Below are 15,855 nucleotides of genomic sequence, written 5' to 3' on the forward strand. Positions count from 1 at the left end.
TTGACTCCAAGGGGCTTCTGGACTGTGCTTTTTTGCCAGATAAGATTCAAACTACACTCAAACCTCCTGGTTAAATGCTTGCCCCAGAAAAGATTCAAATGTTGCCCAAAGTATCCCACAGCCTGTTTGAGGTTCCCTCTTCCAAATCCTGAGCAGCTTCCCCTTGGGTGTTACCCTGCTCTTGGTTGTCCAGAACAGAACAAAGACCCACTACACAAAAGTTTTAACCCTTTCTAATAAAGAATGAAGGCAGTCTGACTATATACACTGCTTAACAACAAGCTCGAAGCTTCTCCAAGCAGAGGAAACCTACAAGACAAGAAGTGGCTAAGAGCCACACCTACAACATTCTCCAGAAAAGTCCCAGCAGGTTTACCACCAAGTCCCAACGTGCCAAATTCTGCTCTGGTTATCCGAAGCATGCTTCCCTGCAGGGCCTCCCTTCCTCCTGAGCAGCTCAAACACAAAAGATAAGGCTGTGAGATGCTCAAAGTCCCAGTGTGATCTTCACCTAACTAAGAGAAAGATGTAGTTTTCCACTTATACTTTTGTAGACCTCTCTTCTCACTCTAACAATTACTGTAAGAGAACACTACTCCTGAGTTCACCTAACATGAAGTAATTTAACAAAACCTTTACCATAAGCAAGCAAACAAACCAACCTTGAAACATGAGCATGACATTCCAAACTCCTCATTGATTTTGAATGGTCTGAATTAAGAAAAAGACCAAGACACAATAAAAGATGATACATTTGTCCAATTCTTCCAGACAAAAAACTACTTAAGTGGTTAACTGCAGATGAAGTTTCAGCCCTGAGCAAACAGTGGGTACTCTGAAGCAAAAAATGACTCCCCACCACCACCACCACCACCACCACCACCAACACACACACACACACACACACACACACACACACACACACACACACACTGTCTACCTTCCAGCTCTCACTGGGGATCAGAAGACAAAGTGGAGTAGATCTGGTGGGGGGAGGGGAGGTGTCTTTGAAGGCTCACTCTGCAACTTTCACTCTTCCTACTTTTATAGCAACACTATAAAAGAGGGAAGAGGAATACTGGAGCAACTTGCCTTTATCTTCCAAAGATACCAAGGAGGAACTGTACCTGATCACTGGGGGGGGGGGGGGGGGGGGGGGGAGGATTTTAGGCAAGGAACTGTTAAAGAACTTATGACTACCAATATCCAACATGCAGTCTGTGACACTTAAAAACACAGACACAATGATAATTACCCTGCAGCCAGATCCCTATTTAAAAATCTCTACTGTCCTTTGTAACTACATCTCTATTCTTAAAGTGAGTCAGATATATCTTCCTTTCCAATGGTCCCAGAAGCAGAAGCATCTCTCAGCTATAATCTAGGGACCTGGATTGACCCCCATCCTAAAGTAAGAGATAAGGGTTCCGCTGTCCTTTCCCACAGATCTCCTTGTTACCAGGGCCTTGACAAGGGTCACAAGAATCAGTGCCTCCAAAGGCTGATGATGGTTAATGTCTACATATTTGCAATGATGACTCAGTCCACAAAACACAGTCCTCAGTCAGTTTAAAGACTGGCTTCTGGTCAGTCTCCAGGCAAAAAGCACCTGCCACTGATAGGCATGAGCCTGTAAAAATTACACATACAACAGTGGGCAGCTTCCTCAGTCACCAAGCTGACAGATCCAGTTCTCTTGCAGTGAAACCTTATTGGCAGGTAGGCCAAGTTATAGTCACAAATGCACAAAAGAATGTTTTGGAATAGGTTGGATACAGATACGTGTCCTATACTTAAAACCCCTAGCCTTCAGAGACCTTGTAAATGACCAGGACATATCATCTGCCAAGCTTACCGTATGCAAAGCATGTGCTGGCCCTTACCTCAGTTAACCCTTCAGTAAGCCTGTACTGTGGATGTCACAGCTTCCATCTGACAGGCAATCCTTTAAAACAAGTCTAGAGAGGACCGCACAGCTAGAAAGCAGAGGGGAGTCAGTGACAGGGCTGCCTCTTTAAGAAACAAGATGGGCCTCCGCTTGGTCCCCTGTGTCACCCACACTTAATGCCCTAAGTGGCACTATGTGACTCCCAGCCTCCCCGAGTTTCCTGATTATCGCTGGGACTGCTCCCTTAGTCCGCCCTCTCCCTAGGTTGCAGCACTGGGAGGTCAAAACCCTTCTCCATCGCCTCAGACGTCCTGACAGTACCACCACTACACTTTCCTCCGCCTTCCCCGGCTTCTATCTCCAGAGTCCCGTATAGTCCTCGCACTGCCGATTTCGAAGGCCGGCATCTCTGGGGCCCAGCAGGATTATACTGACCCTACAGCAGGGCCGCGGGCACCGCCACAGGGTCGAGAACCGAGACGCCGGGAGAGCGCGCGCGGCTAGGAGCGCCCGCCTCTCACTCTCCTCAAAAGTAAATTGGAAGAAAGTCACTTGGGCGGAAGAACTTTCGCAGGCCCCGAGAAGACTGACGACCGACAGTGCGGGGTGCCCGACTCGCAGCCCGTCAATCCGCGGCGAGGGACTGCGGCCTCTCGGGACAGCGCCTCGGGGACCGGGCCTCGCTCCCGCCGGCCGGCCGACCGCCCGCCTGCCTGCCCGGCCTCCCGGCACCCCGCAGCGGCTGGAGGTCCTCCGGAGCCCCAGCCCCTCCTGGAACCCGCCGCCCGCCGCCCTACGCTCCCTGCGTTTGCCACCGCCCCGCGCAGCGCCGCGCTACGCCGGCCGCCGCCACTCACCCCATGAGCCAGTCCATGGCTGCGCGGAACCCGCGCCTCGCTCGGCCTCAGCCCCGCCGGCGGCCGGAAGTAAACACTCGATGGCTCCCGCCCGCTGCCGGAAGTGACGCGCGCACGGCTTGCTGGGACGCGTAGTCCCAGCGGCCCCTGCGGCGATGTCCCTGGTACCTGTTCTGTAGTGCCAAGACTTAGCCCTATCGCGAACCTAGGAGCTCCGGGACCCAGGCGCATCCTGTACCTGAATACTGTCCGGAGTTTCCTGATCCCCAGAGTGCGAATAACTTCAAAGCACCCCAGAAGCCCAGACGCCTGGAACTCTGGGGTGCCTCGGACTCGAAAAGTGCCTGTAATAACGCAGTGCCCTGGATCCTAGAGTGTCGGACCCCGGTGTTGCACACCTCGTGTGCCAGGACTTCAGAGTGTCCCCAGGAGTAAACCTTACTTCCAGAGTACCTGAATCTGCGGAATGCACAGACCCGTGGGAGTCTGAAGTTCCTAGGACCTAAGTATCACCGACCCCAGTATCCTAAACCTGAGAGTACCCAGACTCAGAAGTGCCTGGAACCCAAGAGTGACCCCAACCCTATATCCCAGATCCGGGAATACCTGGAACCTCCAGGCTGGAACATCGGAGTGCCTCTGCCCTGTAGGATATGCTCCTTTCCTCTGCAGTGCCTCACCCCTTGCAGTTTACATCCCTCCTGGTGTCCACCTTAACCCTGTTTCATCTTTTGCCCACACCTAGTGCCTCTGCCAGGACTATTCTGACCACACTGCCTCTTCTGTCCCCTCGCTTTGCTGGCTGTTTATTTGCATCCCAGCTGCCCACTGCTGTTCCCTGGCTGTATGAACTGTACCCTCTGGCTCCTGGTGACTCTCTATCATCCAAGATACTTTTCTCTAGCAAGTAAGTCTCTTCATGATCCAGGGTATCTAACCTATTGTCTGCTTTTTCCAGAGCCTGACCAGTACTAGGAATTCATTGAATACCTTCAAAAAGGCTGACTCTTCATTTTCTTTCTTCACTGGAGAGATGCTTCCAGGAGCACACATTTGAACAGAGGAATCACAACAACCTTACTCACTAGTATCTTCAATGGGGTGTTATGAATAGCAGGCACAAGACATATAACACCTTCGAGCCAGCTGTAATACAGCTGTCATATACTTGAAAATGGGATTCACTCTTCCCAAAAGAACCATTTCAGGATGCTGTGAAATGTCCAGTCCATTCCTTCTTTATAGCATGAACTGTCAGGCAACCAGCGTGGGTCAAGTGGCAGTTTTATCACCAAAAAAATACCTGAGATGAAACTGAAGAATGAAAGAGCTGGGGAGGGGAAAGTCACCAAACCAAGATTATAACAGGAGGAGAAAACCAGGCCTGTGCTCTCCTCCATTTCTATTCCCACAGATGCCCAGTCATACTGGATGACTCCCCCGCCCCAGAACCACTTTACTTTAGTCAACCATCAGCAATGCCTTGCAGTGTGGACTTGTCCACTGCTTTCCAAGGAGCATCAGTCGTTAGTTGAGCCAGTCTGCTTTTGACTGCCACCATCTGCCATCAGCTGTTGCCCTAGATTGGGTGTCATAAGATGTGCTAGCCTCGTCCAGTTTCTAATATGGGACAGTTGGATGAGCTGTTTCATGGCCTGTGCCTCCATCTCTTTTCTTATATGTATAAAAAAGGGGTATGTGCGTGTGTATGTGGGTATGAGTGTAAGTGTGTATATATACCATGTGTGTTTGGTACCTGCAGAAGCCAGAAGAGATCACCAAATTCCTGGAGCTAGAATTACAAGTAGTTGTGAGCTACCCAATGTGGATACTGGGAATTGAACTCCAGTCTTCTAGAAGAGCAGCGAGCAAGTCCTGTTAACTCTGGGCATCTCTCTAGCCCTCAATTTTCTTTTTCTTTCTTTTTTGTTTTCATTGTTGTTGTTTTGTTGTTTTTGCTTTTTGAGACAGCGTTTCTCTGTATAATGGCTCTGGCTGTTCTGGAACTTGCTTTGTAGACCAGGCTGGCCTTAGAACTCAAGGAGATCTGCCTGCCTCTGCCTCCTGAGTGCTAGAGTTAAAGGCATGCACTGCCATTTGTGGCCCATTTTCTTTTTATTGTAATGAAAATAATGATTTGGTCATGTGTTGCTTCGTGATGGACATATAATCTGAGAACTTCCTGGTTAGACCATTTTGTCACACAAATGTTCTAAAGTCAACATGCACAGACCTAGATGGTATGGCCTTTTGCACATAGGCTACATAATGCAGATTGTTATTCCTGAGTTACAAATATGTACGTTTGTTACTGCACCATAGGTAACTGGAACATGGTGGGATCTGGGTATCTAAATAGATCATTTGTACCAGCACCACCACAAACAGAAGTAATGGATTATTTAAGATGCTGTAACATCAGTAGGAATTTTTAGCTCCATTAAAGTATTATGGGACCACCATTATCTATTCATTTCACCTGTTACCACAACATATATCACATAAACATCTTACAAATGTCTACAAAATATGGCATAAGTAATCCTTTATGAAGTCATTGTGTAGGTGGAAAATAGGGGAGAGTGAGGTGTAACTGAGCATACTGGAACTGTGGTCCACAGGCTGGTACAGCATGCATGCCCAGTTTCAAGCTTGGCCTTCATTCCATGGATGATACCGCATTAAAGGCCATATCCAATGCTCAGTTCAAAGGGGGCAGTTTCAGATCATATGCTTTGTGATGCCCCAGGACTTTACAAACCTTCTGATTGAGAGCCCTATGTACTAGTGGTGGGATGTTTAACATGCAACATTCATGTTTGCAGCACTAGAAACTGAACCCAAAGTCTTGTTCGTGCTTGGCAAGTACTGTACCCTGGGGCTATATCCCCAGACATCTTTATTTTCAGACAGAGCTTCAGTGAGTTGACAAGGCTGGCTTTGAACCCATTCTGTAAATCGTGCCAGCATTGAACTTTTTGTCTTCTTGCTTCAGCCTCCCAAGTAGCTGAGGTTAAAAGCCTGCACTACTTTAAAGATGGCTTATATTTCTCTATGGAGGTAATGTTGTGTGTTTGCTTGCTTGCCTTTTGTGAATGTGCATTCATGTGTGGTTTTTCTTTAAAATAATGTTTTATTCTTTGATAATTTCTTACACCTAAATTTTATCTTCATATTCAACTAAAAATCCCCATCCATATCCCTTAGAGGCCCCCAATACTTCTCCCTCTCACCTTCATGTCGTCTTCTTAAAAAAAAATACACTGAGTGCTGGGTACATGCAGGTGTGTGCCCATCCACTGGAGCATGGGCGACCTACCAGCAGCCATACTCTCAAAGAAAGGTGAGTCTTCCTCCTCCAGCAGTTACCAGTTGCCAGTTGCTCCTCGGTGAGGGATAGAGCCTCATGAACCCCTCTCCTATCCATACTGGAATGTTCACTGGCTTGATCTAGTGCTGAATGTTCATAATTACAATGACTCTGGCACATCCAGAAAACATTATGTGTTTGAGACAGGGTCTCACTCTGTAGCCAGGCAAACCTGGAATTCATTTCATAGCCCAAGCTGGACACAGCATCTCAGCAATCCTCTTACCTTAGCCTTTATGGCCAGGAGCCACCACCACACTTGGAGCTGATGTCTTGGCAATCCCAGACCACAGGAGCCTTAAAGTGCCACCAATATCTGAGTTATTAAACTTTCTTGGGGTATGTGGCGGTTTGGATAAGAATGGCCCTAATGGGCTCATATATTTGAATATTTAGTCATCAGAGTAGAACTCTTTGAACAGATTAGCAGGATTAGGAAAAGTGGCCTTGTTGGAATAGATGTGACCTTATTGAAGTATGTCATTGGTGGTGGGCCTTGATGTTTCAAAAGCCCATGCCAGTCCTGGGTTCTTTCTCTCTGCCTACAAATCAGGATACAGCTCCAGCATCTATCTGCCTGCCTCCATACTCCCTGCCAGGATGATAATGAACTTAACTTATAGACTTATAACTAAACTTATAAACTAAACTTAATACTGTAACAAGTTCCCAATTAAATGCTTTCTTTTTTAAAGAGTTGCCTTGGTCGTGGTGTTTCTTCACAGCAACAGTGACTAAGACAGTGTAGAGCCCTTTGGCAAGGATATATGTTATTTTGGCATGTAGTCTTTCACTAGTACCTGAGCTCCAGGGTCTACCCATGGAACATTGTCTATGCAGTGGAATGCCGTGACAACCTGAATGTGCTGGGACATGTCTGTGTAGACTTAACTTGAAGGGAACCACATTTGAACTGATTAACTTTTTGAGGCAAGATGGTCGAGGTAAGTTCATCTTTCCAAGAGACAGCATGCTTTCTGGCATTCTCTGTTTACTGAGGTGGTGTGGAAATGTTAGAAACTTAGTTCCCAGTATGGTAGGGGAGGTCAGAACCTTTATGAGCCATTTGGTGGAGGGGGTAGTCCTTTGGCCCTGCTCTGAAAAATATTAAGGTAATTCTTGTAGTTGTTCAAAGGTAATTGTTATAAAAGAAGCAAAGCTGGCCCTTCCCAGCACTCTCTGCCACTGGGTTTGGGATTCGGTCACTTGTTCCTACGCATGTTCCCACCATTGTTATATATTGTGAGGAACTATATCCAAGAGAAGTGTCCATACCAGAGCCTGCGCCATGCTGTTCACACAGAACTGAGCTAAACAAGTCTCCTTACTATACAAAGTTAGTTTGAGCCCAATATTTTATTATAGTGAATTAACGCTCATTGGTACATTGATGGATTGCTGGGTAAATAACTTTTGATATACCTATATGAATGGTCCTCACTTCCAGAGAAATAGCTACAACTGGACTCATGTCTTCCAACTTATGACAATCCAGTTTATTAATGACACTCCTTGTTCTGTGCAAGGATGAAACACAGGAATAAAATTGCAATACTAGAAGCCCTTCCTTCATGTCTGTTAGAATTGAAAGAATGATAACAACCTCTGGGTTTCTCTGGAGATGAAGTTATAGTTTTAGTATACCATTTTCCTCGAAGGTAGAGATCAGAGAGCTTTCCATGTAGCCCTTCATTCTTTGCATCCACCCATTCATCCATTAACGAGTGCAGAGTGCCAACCATGCACTAGGCATAAATTAGGTGCTTGGAAAACAGAAATGAAAAATACACATAAATCTCCCTTAGAAGAACAGTTGGTTGGCAAGAGTACTTAATAATTGATTTAAAAAGAAGGGATATACGTGTCAGAAAGTAATGGGCATGCTGGAGAATAAAGCCACTGATTACAGGGAGCAGAGAATGCCAGTTTTTGAAAATTGATACATGCCACCAAAATACATACATACATACATACATACATACATACATACATACATTGTGAATCCCTCACCCCCAGGACCTCAGCACATGACCCTATATGAAACAGGCATTGGCGGTATAATCACTAAAGGTGAGGTCACTGTGGATTAGGAGCCTGATCCAGTAGATCATGGCCTTACATAAAGGGGGAGGAAAGGCTATGATAACACAGCCACCCACAAGGCATAGATGAACCCAGTGCAGGTACTCCTCGCAGCTCTAAGGAGGAGCCATTTCTGAGACAGCCATTTCTGAGACACTGAAGACAGGACTTCAAGCCTTCAGAGCTAAGACAGCACATACCTGCACTTCTAAACCACTTAGTTGGTGGCACATTATGATAGCAGCCTTGGAGACTAAGACACAGGTCCTAAATCCCACCTTTGATACCACGTTCTGTCCCTCTGACTGGTTTTGAGAAGTCTCTGAGTCATGTAGTGAGGGTGTAGATTTCCCTAGCTATCTAGTAGCTAGTCTCCACCTCAGACTAGGTAGCCTTCAAGTCAGAACCTGTGGGACTCTCACTCCTACCTTGGTAGCTGTTCCCTTATGGAGTGAAAGACTGAGGCCTTCAGGACAACACCAACCAACTGGCCAAGTTTTCAGAGGATAACAATACCCTCACCCCAGTCAGACTCTGCTTTGGAAATACATGAGTTTGCTGGGCCCTCTTCTCTCACCACTTGGGTCTGACTATTCTTGGAGTTCTCCTGCTGCCCTGCCTCACCCCCAACCAAAGGTACAGCCAGTGTGGGGTGGCAAGCATCTCTCCCCTTCCTCACTGCCCATCTCATAGATGGGGGCTTGGCACAGGGTAAGCTGTGCAATACAAATTCTAGTGCCTTTGGGAAAATGGGAACAATGACTCCATCTCACTACAGGAGCTGGCTCTGTACTTTGGACTGTCCTAAGTGAAGCTGAGGACACCCACAGCTTCTAGAGCCTGCTGGACAGGAGAGAGGGCCTCTCTCTCCTCACCATCCATGAAGGACAGTATTTACTTCATCTCCTGTAAGTCCATGTATTTGTTTGGGGGAAGAGTTGTGGCGAGTCAGACCTCTGTGGGCTTCAGTAGTCTGACCTCCCCGCCCCCAAGCCCTGCCAGGCTTCAGTGAACATCTCACATGTCCCCCTTGTAGCTCATTCTGTGTCTCCATTGCATTCTCAAGCTGTTCAAGGAGGATTCCCGGGGAACAGAGACTTACCTAAAGTCACTAAGGCAGGAAGCTGTAATCTCCAACCTTGTGCTCTCATCTTTGTAAGCCATCCTGTTCTCCAGAGGAGCTCTCCTCTTCAGGTCCAAGAGGACAGTTGAAGTGGTTACAGGCTGGACAGCAAGATCTCCGCCCAGTGGCAGAGGAAGGCTGCAGTGTCTTTAGAGCCTCCCGTGTCACCCTCTACAGAGCACGAGAAGCTCCCTTTGGCTCACTGGACATGGTGCTCTGTTCCTGGGGTGGCCAGAGCTCTGGGTGGGGGATGTGATGCTTATGAGTAGGGATCATTTCCAGGACTCGACAAGAGCTTGGTGAATGCATCACAAGCAGCCCCTGGGGCACCTGGCACTATACTCCAGGTAGATGCAGCCAAGATAGCTAGCCAAGGTGGCACAGTGGGAAGTTGCTCCCAGGCTGAAGCATAACACTGTGTGTTATACTGCCTAGGATCTCAGAAGCAGAAGTCTGCATTCTGGGCTGTACCTGTTCCTATTTACCTTGGGCTTGCCTGGCATCTACAGGGAACCGTATCAAGCTCATTACAGTTCCTGCCAGTCAAAGTCCAAATGAGACAGCACACTAGTTAGGATCTCACTGCTTCCCTAAAGGCATCATGTCCATTTAACTTAGGCCTGCAGTCATCAGAAGAGGGAGTAGGCCCCTGAAAAGCATGTCACACATCAGGTGTTCTGTTCCCAAAGGCTTGTTATAGTTCAACTTCAGAGTCTGTCACTTGTGAGATATGCTGGGTTGGAGAAACCCTAAAGTGATTGGTAGGGGATTGTGAGTTTTCTTAGGGATGCCCTAGTAATGACCACAAACTTGTTGACTTCAAACAACAGAAGTGGATTCTCTGTCAATTCTGGAAGCCAGAAGCATAAGATCAATGCACTACAGGCCTTAGGGAAAGACCCTTATGACATCTTCCCAGCTCCACTGGCTCCTGGTGTTCCTCTACTACACACACATAGCTCAGCCTCTGCCTCTGTCTTCATACGATGCTGAGGCTTAGAGGCTCTATTAAATAGAACTGATAGAATAAATATGTATTACAAAGGGGATTTATTTGATTAGCTTATATAATCCAGACTGGGTAGTCCAATAGTGGCTAGGCTAAGACCCCTGTAGATGCTTAATCCACAGGGCTGTATGCCTGAATCTGGTGCTGAAGGCCTGGAGGATTCCTGGAGAGATTTCAACCATCATTGGAAGGGCAAAGAAACTTGGCTCTGATAATCTGCAAAGAATGTTTGCTGCAGTGGCAGCAGTGACATCAGCAACATAATAGAGTCTCTAAGCCTCAGTGGTGTATGGAGACAGAGGCAGAGGCTGAGCTATGTGTGTGCAGCAGAGAAACACCAGGAGCCAGTGAAGCTGGAAAGAGGCCATTTACAGGCATTCTCTGGAAAGGAGGACATGGGAATCCACAGGGCCACATGGTCACTCACTATGGCTTTCTCTAATCAACCAACCTCTTGCCTACAGTTTCCATCAGGGCTAGTGGCAGTTCAGGAGGTCCAGGTGGCTTTTGTGACTATAGCCCCAGAATGTGCATGCTGCCACCTTCCAGTGCTTATTATTGGTTGGGTTGTATCCCCCTAGATTCATTTTTGAGTCTAATACCCTAGATCTCAGAATGTAATCTTATTGAACCTGTATCTTTATCCACATAACTTAGATGAGGTCACTTTGAAATATGTGGGGATGCTGATCCAAAGTGATTGGTGATCTTAAAAAAGGGTTCTAGGAGACCATTGCAGCTGAGGATGAGGCCCAGATGGGTTTTCTTTCTCATTAATGAGAAGGAGCCCACTCCTTTATCTACTTGGCAACAACTGATTTCCATCTTCAAGCCAGAATTCAGAGAGAAACTCCAGTTGTTTAAACCACCCTGTTCCTGAGGGTTGTTTACTGAAGCCCCGGGAAATACATAGTACCTTAAAGAGAAATTTTAATACCAGGCAGACGCTACCGGATATGATGGCTAGAACTGACTCCCACCCCAAGACTTGAACGTTTGTCCACTCAACATAGAGGGGTTTAAATGAAGCCTTGAACCTGGCAGCAGCTTGGTAGGGGTGCCAGCCTGGTGCATGCACAGGCTGGAGGCAGGCCAAGAAGACAGACGCCTTCTGGGAGGAATTGTAGATAATCTGGGAGGGGTGGCTGGGCAAATAGAGGGATGGTGATAAAACCATCCAGGTGAGCTTGGCATTTCCAGGTCTGAAAGTACAGGAAAAAAATCTGGTTGAAGGAACAATTGGGTCAATTGATGGTTGAAACCATGGGTGTGGCTGACCTTTCTGAGGAACGCCAAAAAGCCAACAGCAGGTGCAGGTGCAAGATGCCAACACAGTTATAACTGCAGACAAGCCAAGGGGAGAGCCTCAGAGGGAAGGTGAGAAGGCTGTGGGGCTGTAGACCTCAGTCTGGGTCAAGTCCTCCTTTCAGCTTGAGGAGAACCAAATCAATGGAAATCAAATAGAATGGTTATCATTCACGGACAGACTCCAGCCCTTGTCCCGCTCAGACTTGAACAGCAGGTGGCACTAGTGGGCTGCTCTCAACCTTCCCAGCTGCCGCCCCAGGTCGGAGCCAGGAGATAAGTGACAGGTCTCACTCTATGCACAATACAATCCTATTCAAAATGGTTGTGCCAGGAGAGACTCAGACAACCATTTGACCACCCAGTGCAAAGATCTTGAGCTGCGATGGATATAGATCTGAGTGAGCAGATGTTCACTGCACATCTGCTCCTCTGCCTCTGGGCTGTAGGAGTGCTGGTGAAGCTCTCCTGCACTGCTTAGGAGGACCCTGCGGAGAATGGGAGGCACTTGCTTTACCCAGCCTTCTAGCCCCAGACGAGTCACTGTGCTCTCGGTTGTGCACCAGCCAGTGGCTGCGATGTCCAGCAAGATTTGCCCACTCCCACTGCTACAGCAGTGCGCCCCCTCCCCCGCCCCCGCCCTAGCTCTACCCACATCAGGATGCAGAAGTTGGGGAGGGGCGCTACCAGTAGTCATGGGCCAAGGAAAGTGTGGGGCCCAAATGTTCCCTCCTCTTCCCAATTGGTCAAACTATCCAAAATCCTGTGATTCAGGTTAGCAGGGGGTTATGTCTTACTAGCCAGAACCTTCTCTCCTCACAAGTGACCATCGGCAGAGAGCGAAGAGCTGGGTAGCTGGGTGGGGAATCCAGGAAGAGCATGTCTCAGTGGGAACCTAGACTGAAGCCACTGACTGGCTGTAGAGTTCTCTCTTTAACTTCCCAGACTTGACCTACTTTGGCCACTTGATGCTGGGTGCCTGCTGGTACTTGGCCTGGGCCTAGGTGTACAATGCTTAGGTGGGTGGACAAGAGAAGCGAGGGAGCCTGGGCAAGGAGGGCAGGCACCTGCATCCTAAAGTTTTTGCCAGGCTTCCCATTAGACGTAGTGTTTTCTTGAACATGTGAGCTGTCTCACCCAGACTCCTCTCTTGGATCCACCTTTAACCTGGAGTAGGCTCTGATGGAGAAGATCAAGGCATTTAAGGAGGACCATTGACTGGCCAGACTCAGGGCAAGTGGAGTATCAATCCATCTGGACCTTTCTGGGTGTGTCTATGAGGTGTGGGAGGGGTCAAGTTCAAGGACCTGATTAGAAAAAGACAGAAAGAGGCAGGGTAGTTTATCCCCTTTCTACTTAGTTTATTAGTCCTCAAGGGGAGGGGCTGCTTCCAGGAAAGAATCTGGAGCCCAAGGCCAGGAGCTTCTGTGGAAAAGGTGCTTTGAAGGACACAGGTTCCCATCTCCCTGACCCTCCCCAATTCCAGAGTGGTGCTGTGAGTTATCATCCTAGAATGAATGGGAAGACATTACCTTCTTCCCAGAAACATTCCGGGTAGAGACTAGTTGGACTGAGAGGCTGTGGGAGATTGAGGACCCAGAACTGGTTTTGTTGCCTCTTCTGGAGTCAGGCACTCAGGTCCAATCTCCTCCCCGCCAGCCTTTTTGGGGGCTCACTCCACCCCTTCTATTTAAAACTTTCTTTAGCTATTTATAGTCATGTCCACTAATTGCATCAGCCTGAGTCTGGCTTCTTCCACAGATGCCAATGGTGCCACTGACCCCATACCTTGGTGTGATTCCTGGTGAGAAAAGGGTAAGAGGAAACTTCAGCTTTGGCTGCCAGCACTTCCCTTGGCTGGTGCTCTAGTTTCTGGTGTGGTGCTTGCAAATATGTAGAGACATAACTCTAGGTCACACCTGCAGTTTCCATAGCACCCTTCTACTTAGGGAAAGTCTCCCAAGTTTTCTGTCTCAAATCTTCCCCTTTCTGAGACCACCTCCATTACAAGGGCTCCTGGAGAAGGAAGAGGTACATTGACAGACGCTTAAGCCAGACAAGCCTTGTTCTACTTGGAAAGGCTAGAGGGAGCTCACATCTGCCTGAACTTTGGCAACAAGCCTGTCCTTACAGCACCCTTCTCTGTGGCACAGGATAGTAGAAGAGAGAGCACGTTTATGCTTCCCAACCCTTCAGGACAGCCTTGGAAATTGTCCCAGGTAGCCTCCTCTTTCCTTCTTCTTTGTTCTAGATCCCGGAGGTTGGGGGGGGGGGGGGGCAGGCAATCCTTTCATAAAGATACTTTCACTTCAAGGTGCTTGCTTCTATTTCCAGGAAGTACCTTACATCTAGATAGAGACCAGTGCTTGGGGGTCTAGAATAAGCCTGAAGCTGATCTCTGCCTCCCTAGTCTACCTTTCATGTTTTCTATACAGGATTTGATTTCTCTGGAGAGATTGTTCCCACCCGCCTGCCACCAGCCAGAGATGAACCACCTTTCTCTACCCTACTTGCTCTTCAGAGCCAGGTAAGTCCTGTAGTGAAAATTTTGGTTTCTTTGAAAAAAATGCAGAAATATTGAATATGTTTTAATCCCAGATGTGGGACATGGGGCTGCTTCAGATTGTCCACAGCAGTTGACTATGATTTGCCATATGCTCTAGCAGGGGGATGATTTTGCCAGTGGCCGACACTTTCTGTGATTGTATGATATTTAGAATTCTGGGGACTTTTCAGAGGGCATATAAATACTAGGGCTCTGAAATGAGGTGTGGGTTGTTGCTAGTGGGTTGGTGGTTGGTTGCTGTTGATCACAGTTTGTTAAGTAGTTATGCTCGAAGAAGAAATAAGAGAAAGAAGAAATTAGATATTCTGACAGAAAAGATCAAAGCTGTCCCAAGGAACTCAATGCCCCTAATCAGCAGGAAGTAGTCTGATGATAACATCACCGCCTTTCCCCTCTGTTCTTTCTTCTCTCCTACCTAGTGTTAGGGGGTTGAAACGGTGGAGTATGGGTGGAGAAGGGTGGAAGAAAGAAGAATCCACAAAGTAACCATAAGTCCAGTAACAAGGTTCCGTCCATCACCCTGCATGGACAGAGGCTTCCAGCATCTCTGTGGCTCCCAGCTGTGTATCCTCTGTCCTTTCTCCTGTCTGGTGACCCTCTGCAATGCCCCCTACCTCTCTATGGCCCAGAGTCTCCCAACCACTAAGCCTTTGGAAGCTAAATGCTGTTGCAAACTGACCTCGCACATTGTTTCCCAAGTTCCTCCAATCCTGAACAGTGAAGTGCTTTGACAAACTCACCCAGGGCAGCACAGGTCACATAATACCAACAACAACCCCCTAGGACAGCTTCAGGGATTCTTCACAGGGTCTTGCAAGGATTGACAACAGAGCAAATGGGCACCATGCTTGAGTGCACTTTGCTCTTGACTTGCTGAGGGATGTTGGACACAATTGCTCCTCTTTCTGGGCCTGGGAGAGAAACTGGACTCTATGGTAGTGTGCAGCCCTAGAACTGCTAATGTGTGGCTTAGTCAAAAGGCATTCACTGGATGTACTCTATGTTTAAGGCAAGTCTGCCTATAGCTCAAAGTAGAATGGGAAGAGGCATATACACCTTCATCATCATTGTTGTCATTTGCTTTTCACACTTATTTATGTGTGACCTGCATATTTGTGTCCATGACACAGCTTCCATATGGGACTCAGAAGACAACTTACAGGAGTCGATTCTTTCCTTCCACCATGTGGGTCCCAGATATGGAACTGGATCATTAGGCTTGACAGTAAGTGCCCTAACTTGCTAAACCCATCTGCCTGGCCCCTATTTGATTGTTTTTAAACAATATTTCATGTAGCTCAGGTTGGCCTTCAACCCCAAGCAATCCTCTACCTCAGCTGAGGGTGGGAATTACAGACTTGCACCACCATGCATTGCTGAACTCACTGCTTTAATATAAGACAGAAGGGCTCCATTGCAATAGAGCAGTATTTACCCATGCATGCTTTCACCATCCCTCTCTTAGCCATCCAGCCACCTCTTATCTACCCAACCATCTGCCTGTCTACTCATATGTACATCCATTCATCCATCTGCCCCGCCCACCATCCATCCATTGATCATCCTTCTTATCCATCATCTATCTATTCTGTTCATTCATCTCACATACCCAGCTGTCTACCCTTTGTCTGAGGCTAGTCTTGAGGCTATGTTGG

The 15,855-nt window shown here is 47.7% G+C and overlaps 1 protein-coding gene and 1 long non-coding RNA gene across 3 annotated transcripts in view; one reads left to right on the forward strand and one right to left on the reverse strand.

The window, feature by feature from the left end:
* Mob2 (MOB kinase activator 2) overlaps positions 1–2,840 on the reverse strand; it is a 54,410-nt gene extending 51,570 nt beyond the window's left edge. Inside the window, exon 1 of one of the 2 annotated variants that reach the window (XM_034483703.2) lies at positions 2,746–2,840. In XM_034483703.2, coding sequence (XP_034339594.1) covers positions 2,746–2,762 — 17 coding nt within the window. In that variant the 5' untranslated portion in view covers positions 2,763–2,840. Of the gene's footprint in view, positions 1–2,323; positions 2,346–2,745 lie in introns of those variants that run through there. The other variant, XM_076913720.1, reaches the window with a different exon arrangement.
* Positions 2,841–2,891: 51 nt separating this feature from the next.
* On the forward strand, positions 2,892–6,811 carry LOC143434575 (uncharacterized). The gene is made up of 2 exons (XR_013104189.1): positions 2,892–3,391; positions 3,704–6,811. It is a non-coding gene; the product is annotated as an uncharacterized LOC143434575 (long non-coding RNA).
* The last annotated feature ends 9,044 nt before the right edge of the window (positions 6,812–15,855 follow it).

The sequence above is a fragment of the Arvicanthis niloticus genome, chromosome 1, assembly GCF_011762505.2.
Source record: "Arvicanthis niloticus isolate mArvNil1 chromosome 1, mArvNil1.pat.X, whole genome shotgun sequence".
In the NCBI taxonomy this organism is placed as follows: Eukaryota; Metazoa; Chordata; class Mammalia; order Rodentia; family Muridae; genus Arvicanthis; species Arvicanthis niloticus.